The following is a 16,246-nucleotide window of genomic DNA, read 5'->3' on the forward strand; positions in this document are numbered from 1 at the left end:
GTCTCCTACTATTATTGTGGAACTGTCAATTTCTCTTTTCAGTGCTGTTAGAGTTTGTTTTATGTATTTTGGAGCCCTGTCATTGGGTGCATAGATATTTATTATGGTTATGACTTCATGGTGGATTATGCCTTTAAGCATCATATAATGTCCTTCTTTGTCTTGTATGGTGGATTTTGTATTAAAGTCTGTTTTATCTGAGATTAGTATCATCACTCCTTTTGGTTGCTGTTTGCTTGATATATTTTTTCCATCCTTTGCTTTTTAATATATTTTTCTTAGGCTGGGGTCTTTAGAGAAGCAAAACCAGTAAAGTGTATAAATATATATATAGAGAGAGAGATTTATATCAAAGAAATGACTAATGCAGTTGTAGAGGCTGTAATGTCCCAAGTCCGTGGGTCAGGAAAGAGGCTTCTTCTGATTCACATAGCCTCAGGGGCTGGCAACCCCAAGACTGGCAAACCCAAGTAGGGCTGTTGCTCACAGGCTATGAAGATCAACAAATTCCAAGATTGGTAGGCAAGACTGCAGGTAAGCTGCTAGCTGAAGTCCCAACTACCAGAGGTCAGACCAGCAGGAGCCAGCTGCAGATCCAGCATGAGCAAAAGCCCCCTACTCCTCCTGAGCCCTGCTTTAATGTCTGCCCACACTCGATGCAGGCCACACTCCCAAGGAAACTCCCCTTCAACTGATTGGCTACTCACAGCAGATCCCATCATGGGGGTGATCATGTATCAAATCTCAACAGGTAAGTGATCACAACATTATACAACTGCCAAAACACTGAGAATCTTGGCCCAGCCAAGTTGCCACACGATCTTAACCATCCTTAACCATCACAATATTTATGTCTTTATTTCTAAGATATGTCTCTTGTAGACAGCATATTGATGGGTCCTATTTTTTAATCCATTCTGCCACTCTCTGTCTCTTTATGGGTGCATTTAAGCCATTTACGTTCAGTGTGATGATTGATAGGTGTGAGTTTATTGTTGTCATTTTGTAGTGCTTTTTATTTTGTGGTGCTGACATTTTCTTTGTTCCTCTTACTCTGTTGTGCTGAATTCCTTTTGTTTGTGGATTTGTTTTGTTTGTTCTTGTTGATTTTGTGTTTACTGATACTTTGTTTTTCTTCATTTTTATTTTGATGAGTAGGTTGATTAACTTTCTTTGTGGTTACTGTGAAATTTACCCATATCTTCCTAAGTTTGAACGAGTCTTTTATTACTTGATGTCCCCTTGACTTCCTTTCCATTTGAAAGTTCTGTACCTACACTGTATATTCCCTCTTTTGTTGTTCTGACGTTGTCATTTACAGACTGATCTCTCTAGTTCCCTGTTGTAAATCTGTTAGTTTTGTTTTATCCTTGAGAGCTTGTTACCTAGGTTGGTATCTGGCTGTTGTGATCTTACATCCTCAATTCAGGCTGTTGTCTGATGTTGGTTCTCTAACCAAAGGATTCCCTTTAATAATACTTGTAAGTTTGGTTTGGTTTTTACATATTCCCTTAATTTCTGTTTATCTGTAAATGTCCTAATTTCATCATCATATTTGAATGAGAGTTTAGTAGGATATAATATTCTTGGTTGGCTATTTTTTTCTTTCAAGGCTTTATATATGTTGTCCCATTGCCTTCTTGCCTGCATGGTTTCTGCCAAGTAATTAGGCCTGGCAACCTCTACCCTTATCATTTCTTTCTTGGATTGGTGCCACAGTCTCCTGACCATCTCCCTACCCTCAGTATCTTCCCCTGCCAGTCCATTCTCTAATGTACTACCACAGTGATATTTCTAGGAAATACATCTGATCATGTCACTGTCCTAGTTAAAATTCTTCTGTGGAGTAAACTAAACTCCAAGCTTCTTGACTGACATAAAAGGGCCTCCAGGATCTGATTCCTATATGTTTATGTCCACTTGTCTTTTGACACCAGCACTCCACACTTTAGTTGTAAGAAACACTTGTAGTCACCCAGATATTCCCTACACTATCACACCAGGCATTTGTACATGCTGCCCTCTTTACCACATCACTCTTCTTTTCTACTTCAGGGCATCTCACTGGCGCTTTTGTGTCCTTACATAACACCCTGTGCTTACTTCTGTCGTGGCCGTCACACAGGAGTATAATCTTTTTATTGCCACAGCTCTCCACTAATTAGAAGCTCCTTATGGAGCACGGAGCCCTGGTAGCACCATGGTTAAGAGCTCAGCTGCTAACTAAAAGGCTGGCAGTTCAAATCTACCAGCCACTCCTTAGAAACCCTATAGGGCAGTTCTACTCTGTCCTATTGGGTCGCTGTGAGTCAGAATCGACTCAACGGCAGTGAGTTTTGGTTTGATTATGGAGCACAGAACTCTGTGTGTGTGTGTGTGTGTGTGTGTGTGTTTAACCAAGTATCCTCAAAGCCAGACATAGTACCTGGCACACAGTTAATATTCAATAAATGACTAAGACAGAAAAACAAGAAAACTTGGAGACTTAACTGGCTTGGAGACTAAAGAAGAAAAATAAGTTAAAAATGACTTCAAAGTTTCAAGCCAGAATAACTCAGAATGGAACCACCATTAACAAAAATAGATGTCCAAGAAAGGGGCAGATTTTAAAAGGAAGATTTTAAATTTAGTTTCTGGTATGTTGACTTTGCTGTTACCATAAAGTATCTAAATGGAAATATCCAACAGTTAGTTGTTGGTGAGGTAAGCTCAGAAGACTTACCAGAGCATTAATTTTTAAAGCTTGTTTCTTCAACGTCTGATTTCAAAATCTCCATATCAGCTTGGCCATAAATATGCCTGCCAACCTGGGCAAGCAGAAGTTTATGATTTACGTAGTGCATAGTGGTCCATCTGATGTGTTCCCTCCTGGCTGATTGGCAGCTCTGGGGTTTTATTCTAGATATCTGTGATGGACCTGAATGGACATTCCCATTAGAGTGTATTTTGTTAACACATATTTTACTTGTAGTAGTTCATTTGACTCTGTCTCAGCCCCAGAAGCATTCTACAAAAATATTATACCATCTTGTTACTGAGCTTTTTGTCAGTAGTTCCTTTGACAAAATTAAGGGCATGGAAAAATTCCCCTTTTTTAATCATTGAAGAGGCCACTTGATGCATTAACCATTTCAGCCTTCAGATCAGACTGAAATTATTAACTATTGAAGTTGCAGTCACTGTTTATTTACAGTAACCAATCTTCCTAAGAACTTGTTTCTTCTATAGGTTGCTGAATAACCATCACGATGATGCCTCTAAGTTCATCTATCTTCTAGCAAAGCCCAGCTGCAGCTCTGTAGAACAGGAGGATTTCATCCCTTTACTTCAGGTAATTTTCATTTCCTTTTGAAAATGGGTTCCACTTTTGGAGTTTCAGAGCTTTATAAAAATTTATAAGATATATCAGTTAAACTATACATATCCAGAGGTCAGATTTTAGAAGAGTGGTTTTCAAACTTGTTTTAGGAACAAAATCCTTTTTTTTAAATGAAATCTTACACAGAACCTGTAGTATAAAACAGGTCTACTATCAGTTACCACTGTGTGTCTGTCAGTTTGTTGTACTGTGGTGGCTTGCGTGTTGCTATGATACTGGAAGATTTGCCACTGGTGTTTCAAATACCAGCAGGGTCACCCTTGGTGAACAGGTTTCAGCAGAGCTTCCAGATAAGACAGACTAGGAAGAAGGACCTGGCAGTCTACTTCTGAAAAAACTGGCAAGTGAAAACCTTATGAATATCAGTGGAATATTATCGATATAGTGTTGGAAGATGAGCCCCTCAGTTTGAAAGGCACTCAAAATCTGACTGGGGGTCAGCTGCCTCCTCAAAGTAGAGTCGACCTTAATGACGTGAGTGGAGTAAAGCTTTCAAGATCTTCATTTGCTGAGGTGGCATGACTCAAAATGAGAAATACCTGCAAACATCCATTAATAATCAGAATGTGGAATGTACGAAGTATGAATCTAGGAAAATTGAAAGTCATCAACAATGAAGCGGACTGCATAAAGATTGATATCCTAGGCATTAGTGAGTTGAAATGGACTGGTATTGGCCATTTTGAATCGGACAATCATATGGTCTACTCTGCCAGGAATGACAAATTGAAGAGTAATGGCACTGCGTTCATCATCAAAAAGAACATTTCAAGACCTGTCCTCAAATATAACACTTTCAACGATAGGATAATATCCATACACCTACAAGGAAGACCGGTTATTCAAATTACCCGCCAACCACTAATGCCAAAGATGAGGAAATTGAATATTTTTACCAACTTCTGCAGTCTGAAATTGATCAAACATGAAATCAAGATGCATTGATAATTACTGGTGATTGGAATGTGAAAGTTGGAAAAAAAAGAAGGATCAGTAGTTGGAAAGTAACGGCCTTGGTGATAGGAACAACATTGGAGATGGCATGATAGAATTTTGCAAGACCAATGACTTCTTCATTGCAAATACCTTTTTTAACAACATAAACAGTGACTATACACGTGGACCTCACTGAGTGGAAAACACAGGAATCAAATCGACTACATCTGTGGAAAGAAACGATGGAAAAGCTCAGTATCATCAGTCAGAACAAGGCCAGGGGCCGACTGTGGACAGACCATCAATTGCTCACATGCAGGTTTAAGTTGAAGCTGAAGAAAACTAATACAAGTCCTCAAGAGCCAAAATACAACCTTGAGTATATCCCAACTGAATTTGGAGACCATCTCAAGAGTAGATTTGACACATTGAACATATTGAACACGAGACCAGTTCTGGGATGACATCAAGGACATCATACGTGAAGAAAGCAAAAGGTCATTAAAAAAATGGAAACAAAAGAAAAACCAAAATGGATGTCAGAAGAGACGCTGAAACTTGCTTTTGAATGTAGAGTAGCTAAAATGAATGGAAGAAATGATGAAGTAAAAGAGCCGAACAGAAGATTTCAAAGAGCAGCTCGAGAAGACAAAGTACAATATAATGAAATGTGCAAAGTCCTGGAGTTAGAAAACCAAAAGGAAAAAACACACTCAGCATTTCTTAAGCTGAAGGAACTGAAGAGAAAATTTAAGCCTCAAGTTGCAGTATTGAAGGATTGATGCCTTTGCCTTTGACAAAGAATACTGAATACACCATGGACTGCCAAAAGTATGAACAAATCTGTCTTGGAAGAAGCACAGGCAGAATGCTCCTTCGAAGTGAGGATGACGAGACTTCATCTCACATACTTTGGACATGTTATCAGGAAGGATCAGTCCCTGGAGGAGGACATCATGCTTGGTAAAGGAGAGGATCAGTGAAAAAGAGGACGACCTTCAACGAGATGGATTGACACAGTGGCTGCAACAATGGGCTCAAGCATAATGAGGATGGCGCAGGACCTGGTAATGTTTTGTTCTGTGAATACACAGACACTGTGCCAAAAAGAATTGGTTGACGTTCAACCATTTCAGGAGGTAGCACATGATCAAAAACCAATGATACTGAAAGAAGTCCAAGCTGCACTGAAGACATTGGTTAAAAACAAGGCTCCAGGAATTGATGGAATACCAGTTAAGATGTTTCAGCAAATGAATGCAGCACTAGAGGTGCTCACTCATCTATGTCAACAAATTTGGAAGACAGCAACCTGGCCAATCGACTGGAAGAAATCCATATTTGTACCCATTCCAAAGAAAGGTGATCCAACAGAATGTGAAAATTATCAAACGATATCATTAATAATCACACGCAAGTAAAATTTTGCTGAAGATCATTCGAAAGTGGTTGCAGCCGTACATCGACAGGGAACTGCCAGAAGTTCAAGCCGGATTCAAAAGAGAACATGGAATGAGGGATATCATTGCTGATGTCAGATGGATCTCGGCTGAAAGCAGAGAATCCCAGAAAGACATTTGTGTTTTATTGACTATGCTAAGGCATTCAACTGTGTGGATCATAACAAATTATGGATAACATTGTGAAGAATGGGAATTCCAGAACACTTAATTGTGCTCATGCAGAACCTGTATGTAGACCAAGAGGCAGTCATTCAAACAGAGCAAGGGAATACTGCATGGGATAAAATCAAGAAAGGTTTGTGTCAGGGTTGTAGCCTTTCACCATACTTATTCAGTCTGTATGCTGAGCAAATAATCCAAGAAGCCGGACTGTATGAAGAAGAATGTGGCATTGGGATTGGTGGAAGACTCATTAACAACCTGTAATATGCAGATGACAAACATGTCAGTCAAATCAATTAATGTGAATGGACTTAACTCATCTATTAAAAGGTAAAGAGTTTCAGTTGGCTCACAAAGCAAGACTCAACTGTATACAGTACACAAGAGACATATTTAAAACAAAGTGATTCAGAAAGGCAAAAAAATAAAACGATGGACAAAGGCATATCAGGCAAATGGAAACAAAAATGGAGCAGGGCTAGGGATCCTGATATTAAACATGACAAAGAAGGATACTTTTTAATGCTAAAAGCCAAAATTAACAATGAAGATACACTTATGTGTATTTGTGGACCAATAACACAACAACATCCTTTATGAAGCCAAAACTACAAGAGAGGTGTTACATACAGCAGAACAAAGATAAAGATGATAGCAGATTCCATGTCGTAAACAGTCTTAAGACAGTGGAGCAGCATCTTTAAAATACTGTAAAAACACAGAAAAGAATTCATCACCAGTGGAAACACAGTACAAGAAATGCTAAAAAGTTGTTTAGGCAGGAGGAAAATGATATCAGATGGAAATACAAATCTACACAAAGGAATGAAGATCTCCAGAAATGGTTAATTACATGCATAAATATATATGATTTTTTTAAATATTTAAATCTCTTTAGAAGACAATTCACTGTTTAATACATTCAATAATGTATTGTGGTATTTAAGTACAATTTATGACAACAAAAGCATGAAGGCTTGGAGAAGAGAAATTGAAGCATGGTCCTGTAAGGTTCTTATATAATCCATGAAGTAGTATAACATGAAAGTAAATTGTGGTAAAATTAAAGATGTATACTATAAACTTTGAAGAACCATTAAAATAACAAAGTTATATCTAATAAATCAAAAAAGGGAATAAAATGGAATCATGAAAAGTACTGTTAACCCATAAGGTGGCAGAAAAGGAAGAAAAGGGGAACAAAGAACAGATGGGACGTTTGGCAAGATGTAAACTTAAACCTAACCATATCAAGATTCACATAAATGTACGTGAATAAAAGGCATCCCCAAAAGGACATCTCAAAAGGCAAAGACTATTGGGTTGGACCAAAAAAAATAAGACCCAAATATATGCTGCCTGGAGGAAATGCACTTTAATTATAAAGACACAAATAGATTAAAAGTGAAAAGATAGAAAAAGGTATACTGTGCTAACACTAATCAAAAGGAAGCTGGGGTGTCTATATTAATGTCAGACAAAGTAGTTTTTAGAGCAAAGAATATTTCTAGGGATAAAGAAAGTCATTTTATAATAATAAAGATATCAATTCATCAAGAGAACATGATAATCCTAAATGTTTACGCATCTAATAACAGATCTTCAAAATACATGAAGGAAGATCTGATAGAACTGCAAAGATAAATAAATTAGTTGATAATTATAGTTGTAGATTTTCATACACTGCTCTCAATAATGAATAGAAAAGTAGAGAAAATAAGTAAGGATATAGAACACTACTACAGCATTATCAACCAACCTGACCTAATTGACATTTATATTACACTTTCAGCCAACAACAGAATACACATTCTTTTCACATGCACACAGAATTTTTACTAAGATAGACCATATTCGGGGCCATAAAACACATCTCTCTAAATATAAAAATATCTAAGTCGTATGAAGTATGTTCTTTAACCACAATGGAATTAAATTAGAAATCATAACAGAGATCTATGAAGAATCCCCAAATATTTAGTAACTGAATAACACTCTTATGAATAATGTATGGGTCAGAGGAGAGATCAAAAGGGAAATTAGAAAGTATTTTGAACTGAATGATAATGAAAACATAATATATCAAAATTTATGAGATGCTGCTAAATCTGTACTTAATGAGTTTAACAAGGTTATACGATACATGATCCATATGCAAAAATCAGTTGTACTTCTACATTCCAACAGACACTTGGAAATTGAAATTTTAAAAACAATACCACCCAAAAATATGAAATACTTAAGAGATAAATCTGACAAAAGATGTGTGAGACCTGTACACTGAAAACATAAAGAGAGATATATAACTTGTTTATGAGTGGGAGGACTAGTATTGTTTAGATTTTTGTTCTCCACGGATTGGTTTATAGAGTCAATGCCATCCCAATCAAATCCAAAAAGCCTGCTTTTTTTTTTTAAGAAATTAACAATCTGATCCTAAAATTCATATAGACAGATGCAAAGGACCTAGAATAGCCGAGACAACTTTGAAAAAGGAGAACAAAATTGGAGGATTGATACTACCGTATCTCAAGGCTTGTTATAGCTACAGTATCAAGACAGTATTGTAATGAAATCAAGATAGACAAGTAGATCAGTGGAACAGAACAGGGAATCCAGAAACAGACCCTCATGTATATGCACAGCTGATTTTTGACAATGTGGGGAAATTATAGTTTCTTCAACAAAAATGATGCTGCAAAAATTGGATATCCAAAACCAAAAAAAACTGAACTTCAATCCATACCTTGTACCATATGCAAAATTAATTGAATACAGATCATAGACTTAAATGTAAAACCTAAAACCATAACACTTCTAGAAGAAAACAGGCGAGTACTTTGTGACCTTAAATATGACACCAAAAGTATAATCCATAAAAGAGAAAACTGACAAATTGGACTTCATCAAAATTAAGAACTTCTCTCCAGCAGCAAGAAGAATGAAAAGTCAAGCCACAGACTGGGAGAAAATATTTGCAAAGCATATATCTGATAAAGGATTCATATCCAGAATATAAAAAGAACTCTCAAAACTCAACAATAAGAAAACAAACAATCCAATTTTTTTTAAATGGGCAAAAGTTGTGAATATATATGGTACCAAAAAAGATCTACAGATGGAAAATAGGCAGATGAAAAGATGCTCAACATCATTTATCTTTACAGAAATGCAGATTAAATCCACAATGAGATACCACTTAGAACAGCTAAAATTGAAAAGACTATTCATGCCAAGTATTGGCAATGATGTGATGGAACTAGAACAGTCTCATACACTGTTGGTGGGAATGTAAAATGGTACAACCATTTTGGAAAACGATTCGGTAGTTTTTCTTAAGTTTAATATGTGCCTAGTGTATGATTCAGCCATTCTTCTTCTAAGTATTTGCTAAAGAGAAAAGAAAGCATATATGCATACAAGTGTTCATTAGCAGCTTAATTTGTAACAGCCAAAAACTGGAAACAACTCAAATTTCTGTCTACAGAGCAATGGGTAAACAAATTGTGGTATATCCATAAAATGAAATACTGCTCAACAATAAAAAGGAATGAATTATTGATAAACACAGAAACATGGATGAATCTTAAAATAATTGTGCTGAATGAAAGAAGCCAGGGGAGTGGGGGAGAGTACATACCCTTTTTTCCATTCATAAAAAATTCTAAAAAATGCAAACTAATCTATACTGAAAGGGGCCCTGGTGGCACAGTGGTTAAAGCATTCAGATACAATCCAAAAGGCCGACAGCTCAAACCCACCAGTCGCTCCATGGGAGAAAGATGTGGCAGTCTGCTCCCATAAAGATTGCAGCCTTGGAAACCCTGTTGGTCAATTCTGTGCTGTCTTACAGGGTCACTGTGAGTCACAATCGAGTTTGGGTTAATCTATAGTGACAGAAAGCAGATCAGTGGTTGCCTAGAAACAGCAGGTGTAATGGAGCAAGGAGGAGTGAGAGGGAGGTATGAGGAAATTTTTTGGATATAGATATGTTCACTATCTTGATTGTGGGGATAGTTTCATGGGTGTATACATATGTCAAAATTTATCAAATTGTTTACTTTAAGCATGTGCAGTTTTTGTATGTTAAGTATACATCAATAAGAAAGCATAAAAAAACAAAAATACAGATTTTTTTTAAATCAGTACTCTTCATATACGTAGAGGAAAAAAATGATAGAAAAAAAACCTTCTGCAATTGCAAGAAAGAAAATCAAATACCTGTAACTGTCTAGTCATTTCTGACTCATAGCAATAGTGTAGAACAGAGTAGAACTGCCCCATTGGGTTTCCAGGGCTGTAAGTCTTTACAGAAGCAAACTACCACATCTTTCTCCCACAGAGCAGCTAGTGGGTTCAAACAGCCAACGTTTTGGTTAGCAGCCAAGTGCTTAACCACTGCGTCACCAGGGCTCCTTAGGAAATTGAATACTTAGGAATAACTTTAACAAGAAATGTGCAAAATCTCTTGAATTCCCAGCCCTGACTGACAACTTTATTGAAACCTCATTAGAGACTGTGAGCCAGAACCATCCAGATAAGCTGATCCTCGGAAACTGAGATTTTAGATTTGTTACACATCAATAAATAGCCATTACACTGAAAATTGTTACATATCAATAAATAGCCAGTACACAACCCCATGCGTCTGTCAGTTTGTCATACTGTAGTGGCTTGCGTGTAGCTGTGATGCGGGAAGCTATGCCACTGGTATTTCAAATACCAGCAGGGTCACCCATGGTGGACAGGCTTCACCAGAGCTTCCAGACTAAGACAGACTAGGAAGAAGTAAACCTGGTGGTTTACTTCTGAAAAAATTGGCCAGTGAAACCTTTATGAATAGCAGTGGAACACTGTCTGATCTAGTGCTGGAAGATGAGCCGCTCAGGTTGGAAGGCATTCAAACTACAACTGGAGAACAGCTGCCTCCTCAAAGTAGAGTCGACCTTAATGAAGTAAATGGAATAAAGCTTTCGGGACCGTCATTTGCTGATGTGGCAGGACTCAAAATGAGAAGAAACAGCTGCAAACATCCGTTAATAATCAGAATGTGGAATGTACGAAGTATGAATCTAGGAAAATTGGAAGTTGTCAAAAATGACATGGACCACATAAAGATCCATATCCTAGGCATTAGTGAGCTGAAATGGACCGGTATTGGCCATTTTGAATCGGAAAAGCATATGGTCTACTATGCTAGGAATGACAGATTGAAAAGGAATGGCGTTGCATTCATTGTCACAACGAACATTTCAAGATCTAAAGTACAGTGCTGTCAGTGATAGGATAATATCCATATGCTTACAAGGAAGACTAGTTAATATAACTATTATTAGAATTTACCCACCAACCACTAATGCCAAAGGTAAGGAAATTAAAGTTTCTCCCAAATTCTGTAGTCTGAAATTGATCAAACGTGCAATCAAGATGCACTGATAATTACTGGTAATTGGAATGCCAAAGTTGGAAACAAAGAAGAAGGATCAGTAGTTAGAAAATATGGCCTTGGCGATAGAAATGATGTCAGAGATCGCATAATAGAATTTTGCAAGACCAATGGCTTCTTCATTGCAAATACCTTTTTTCAACAACATAAACAGCAACTATACATGTGGACCTCACCAGATGGAATACACAGGAATCAAATCGACTACATCTGTGGAAAGAGACAGTGGAAAAACTCAATATCATCAGTCAAAACAAGGCCAGGGCCAGCTGTGGAACAGACCGTTAATTGCTCGTATGCAGGTTTAAGTTGAAGCTGAAGAAAACTAAAACAAGTCTGTGAGAGCCAAAATACAACCTTGAGTATATCCCACCTGAATTTGCAGACCATCTCAAGAATAGATTTGACTCATTGACACTAATGACCAAAGAGCAGGCGAGTTCTGGGATGACATTAAGAACATTCGTACATGAAGAAAGCAAACAGTCATTAAAGAGACAGGAAAGAAAGAAAAGACCAAAATGGATGTCAGAAGAGATGCTGAAACTTGCTCTTGAAAGTAGAACACCTAAAGCAAAAGGAAGAAATTATGAAGTAAGAGTTGAACAGAAGATTTCAAAGGGTAGCTCAAAAAGACAGAGTAGAGTATTATAATCATGAGAACTGGAGTTAGAAAAGCAAAAGAGAAGAACACATTTGACATTTCTAAAGCTGAAAAAATTCAAACCTCAAGTTGCAGTATTGAAAGATTCTATGGGCAAAATATTGAACGACGCAGGAAGCATCAAAAAAGGAAGGAATTCACAGTCACTGTACCAAAAAGAAGTGGTTAACATTCGACGATTTTGGAAGATAGCATATGATCAAGAACTGATGATACTGAAGGAACAAGTCCAAGCTGCACTGAAGACATTGGTGAAAAAGGGGATCCAGGAACTGACGGAATACCAATTGAGATGTTTCAACAAATGGATGCAGCACTGGAAGCACTCACTCTTCTGTGTCAAGAAATTTGGAAGACAGCTTCCTGGCCAACTAACTAGAAGAGATCCATATTTATGCTGATTCCAAAGAAAGGCAGTCCAACAGAATGCAGAAATTATCGAACAATATCATTAATATCACATGCAAGTAAAGTTTTGCTCAAGATCATTCAAAAGCAGTTGCAGCTGTACATCAAGAGGGAACTGCCAGAAGTTCAAGCCAGATTCAGAAAAGGACGTGGAATGAGAGATATTGCTGGATGGATCTTGACTGAAACCAGAGAATGCCAGAAAGATGTTTACCTGTGTCTTATTGACTATGCAAAGGCATTCAACTGTGTGGATCATGACAAATTATGGATAACATTGTGAAGGATGGGAATTCCAGAACACTTAATAGTGTTCATAAGGAACCTGTACATAGACCAGGAGGCAATCATTGAAACAGAACAGGGGGATATTTCATGGTTCAAAGTCAGGAAAGGTGTGCGTCAGGGTTGTATCCTTTCACCATACTTATTCAATCTTTATGTTTAGCAAATAATCCGAGAAACTGGACTATATGAAGAACGCAGCATCAGGATTGGAGGAAGACTCATTAACACACTGATGTGCAGATGACACAGTCTTGCTTGCAGAAAGTGAAGAGGACTTGAAGTCCTTACTGATAAAGATCAAAGACTACAGCCTTCAGTATGGATTGCATCTCAGCATAAAACAAAAATCACAACTGGACCAATAAACAGCATCATGATAAATGGAGAAAAGATTGACATTGTCAAGGATTTCATTTACTTGGAGCCACAATCAACACCCATGGAAGCAGCAGTCAGGAAATCAAATGACGTATTGCATTGGGCACATCTGCTGCAAAAGACCTCTTTAAAGTGTTAAAAGCAAAGATGTCACTTAGAGGACTAAGGTGTGCCTGACCCATGCCATAGTGTTTTCAGTTGCCTCATATTGCATGCAAAAGCTGGACAGTGAGTAAGGAAGACCAAAAAAGAATTGATACCTTTAATTATGATGTTGGCGAAGAATATTGACTATACCATGGACCTCTGGTGGCAAAGTGTTTAAGAGATTGGCTGCTAACCAAAAGGTCATCAGTTCGAATCCATCAGCTGCTCCTTAGAAACCCTATGGGGCAGTTCTTCTATGTCCTGTAGGGTCACTATGAGTTGTAATCAACTCAACGGCAACAGGTTTGGTTTGGTTTTTTTATGGACTGCCAGAAGAATGAACAAATCTGTCTTGGAAGAAGCACAGCCAGAATGCTCCTGAGAAGCAGGGTATGATACTTCATCTCAGGTACTTTGGACATGTTATCAGGAAGGTCCAGTCCCTGGAGAAGGACATCATGCTTGGTAAAGTAGAGAGTCAACAAAACAGAGTAAGACCCTCACTCAACAAGATGGATTGACACAGTGGCTGCAACAATGGGCTCAAGCATAACAACGATTGTGAGGATGGCACAGGACTGGGCATGTTTCATTCTGTGGTACACAAAGTTGCTATGAGTGGGAACCGACTCAACGGCACCTAACAACAACACACCTATGCGATAAGGAGCCCTGGTGGCACAGTGGTTAAGCATTCGACTGCTAACCGAAAGGTCGGCAATTCGAACCCACTAACCACTCTTAAAATAAAAATTTGATGCAATCCCAATAAAAATACCAATAAACTATATTAACTGAAAATAAAACTCAATACTATATTGATATTTTATTGTGGTTGCATGGAATTGCTTTGAATTTTTAAATTTACTTAGGGAGAACTGTTATCTTTACAATATTGAGTCATCCTGTCTAAGAACAGGATGCCTTTCCATGTTTTCAGGTCTAGTTTAGTGTCTTTCAGGGGTCACTGTGAGTTGAAAATCAACTTGATGGCACATAACAGCAACAAGGTTGATCCTGAAGTTCATATGAAAAATAAAATACAAAAGAATATCCAGGGAACACTGAAAAAGAAAAGCTATGAGGGTGAATAGCCCTACCAACATTAAAGCATACTATAAAACTCCTATAATCACGCTAATGTGATATAGTTGCATGAATTGACACATAGACCAGAGAAATAGAATACAAAGTCCTAAAATATATTACCCTATGGAAATTTAGTCTGTGATCAAGGTGGCATCTCAGATCACTAAGGCAAGGACGGACTTTTTAATAAATATTATTGGAACAACTGGATAATCATTTGGAAAAATACAATTACAGTTAGATCCATATCTTATACCATACCCAGGAATAAACTCCAAATGGATTAGGGATCTAAATGTATAAAATAAAACCATACAAGTACTAGAAGAAAACATGTGAATTCCTGTTTAACCTGGGCCTAGGGAAAGGCTTTCTAACAACTCAAAATCTAGAGACAATAAAAGAAAAAAATGATACATTTAACTACATACGTTTTTAAAATTTGCATGGCAAGAAAAAAAACACCATGGACAAGGTCAAAAGGCAACTGACAGACTGGGAAAAAAATATTTGCAACATGTACCACAGTCAAAGGGCTAATGTCTTTAATATTTAAAGAACTTTTAAAAATTGAAGACAAAGAGCCAAAACACTTTAGAAAAATAAAAAGATGTGAACAGACAATTCATTAAAAGAGGTATAAAAAATGGCCCTCTACATAAGAAAAAATGTCCAAATTCACAATCAGAAAAATGCAAATTGAACAACACTGAGATACCATTTCTTACCTATCATTCTGACAAAAAAAATTTAAAGTATGAGGATACATTCTGTTGTCAAGGCTGTAGGGAAAACAAGAACTCTCATACTGGCACAGTCCTTCTGGAGGAAAATTTGGCCATACTTAACAAAACTAATATGCCCTTACCTTTTGACCCAGCTATCACACTTCTAGGAATCTACACTGAAGATGTTGTTGTTGTTAGTTGCCATGGAGTCGGCCCCCACCTCATGGAGACCCCAGGCACAGCAGAATGAAACACTGCTTAGTCCTATATCACCTCCATGGTGAGTTGGGGATCGGTCCATTCTGATCCAAAGAGTTTTCACTGGCTGACTTTCAAAAGTAGATCACCAGGCCTTTCTTCCTAGTCTGTCTTAGTCTGGAAGCTCCACTGAAACCTGCTCAGCATTATAACAACACACAAGTCTCCAATGACAGATGGGTGGTGGCTGTGCATGAGGTTCATCAGCTAGAAATGATACCTGGGTCTCCCACATGGAAGGCGAAAATTCTACCACTAAGCCACCATTGCCCACCCCCCATGCTAAAGATCAACCTCCAAAGGTTATTCATTGCTGTTTTGTTAGTAATTGCAAAATATTGGAAACTACCTAAATACCCATATATAGGAGAGTATCTGTACTGTTACATTCACACAATGGAGTACTGTGTGGCTGTTAAAAAAGAACAAGGAAGATCTTTATGAACTGATTTGAAGTGATATCCAGGATATACTGTAAAGTGAAAAAAACCAAAGTACAAAAGAATATAATATGCTACTTTTAAGAAGGAGATATAAACAAATAGACGTACATCTGCTCATTTGTGCAAAAGAAACATTGTTGTTAGTTGCCGTGGAGTTCAGCTCATGGTGAACGCATGTATTATAGAGTAGAACTGCTCCATAAGGTTTTCTTCGCTGTAATCTTAATAGAAGCAGATCACCTGGCCTTTTTTTCTGTGGTACTGCTGGGTGGGTTTGAACTGCCAATCTTTAGGGTTAGCATTCAAGCACAAACCTTTTGCACCACCTAGGGACCTTGTAAAGGAGCCCTGGTGGCACAGTGGTTAAGTGCTTGCCTGCTAACCGAAAGGTCAGTGGTTCAGACCCACTAGCTGCTCCATGGGAGAAAGATGTGGCAGTCTGCTTCCATAAAGATTT

The 16,246-nt window shown here is 37.7% G+C and overlaps 1 protein-coding gene across 2 annotated transcripts in view; it reads left to right on the plus strand.

Moving 5' to 3' along the window:
* Positions 1–16,246, plus strand: part of PPP2R3A (protein phosphatase 2 regulatory subunit B''alpha) — a 247,366-nt gene that overhangs the window by 137,767 nt on the left and 93,353 nt on the right. For both annotated transcript variants that reach the window (XM_004381424.2, XM_004381425.2), the window contains one exon: positions 3,229–3,331. In XM_004381424.2, the coding sequence (XP_004381481.1) occupies positions 3,229–3,331 (103 nt within the window). The remainder of the gene's footprint in view (positions 1–3,228; positions 3,332–16,246) is intronic.

Source organism: Trichechus manatus, unplaced genomic scaffold (genome assembly GCF_000243295.1).
Source record: "Trichechus manatus latirostris isolate Lorelei unplaced genomic scaffold, TriManLat1.0 scaffold00084, whole genome shotgun sequence".
NCBI classification, from domain to species: domain Eukaryota; kingdom Metazoa; phylum Chordata; class Mammalia; order Sirenia; family Trichechidae; genus Trichechus; species Trichechus manatus.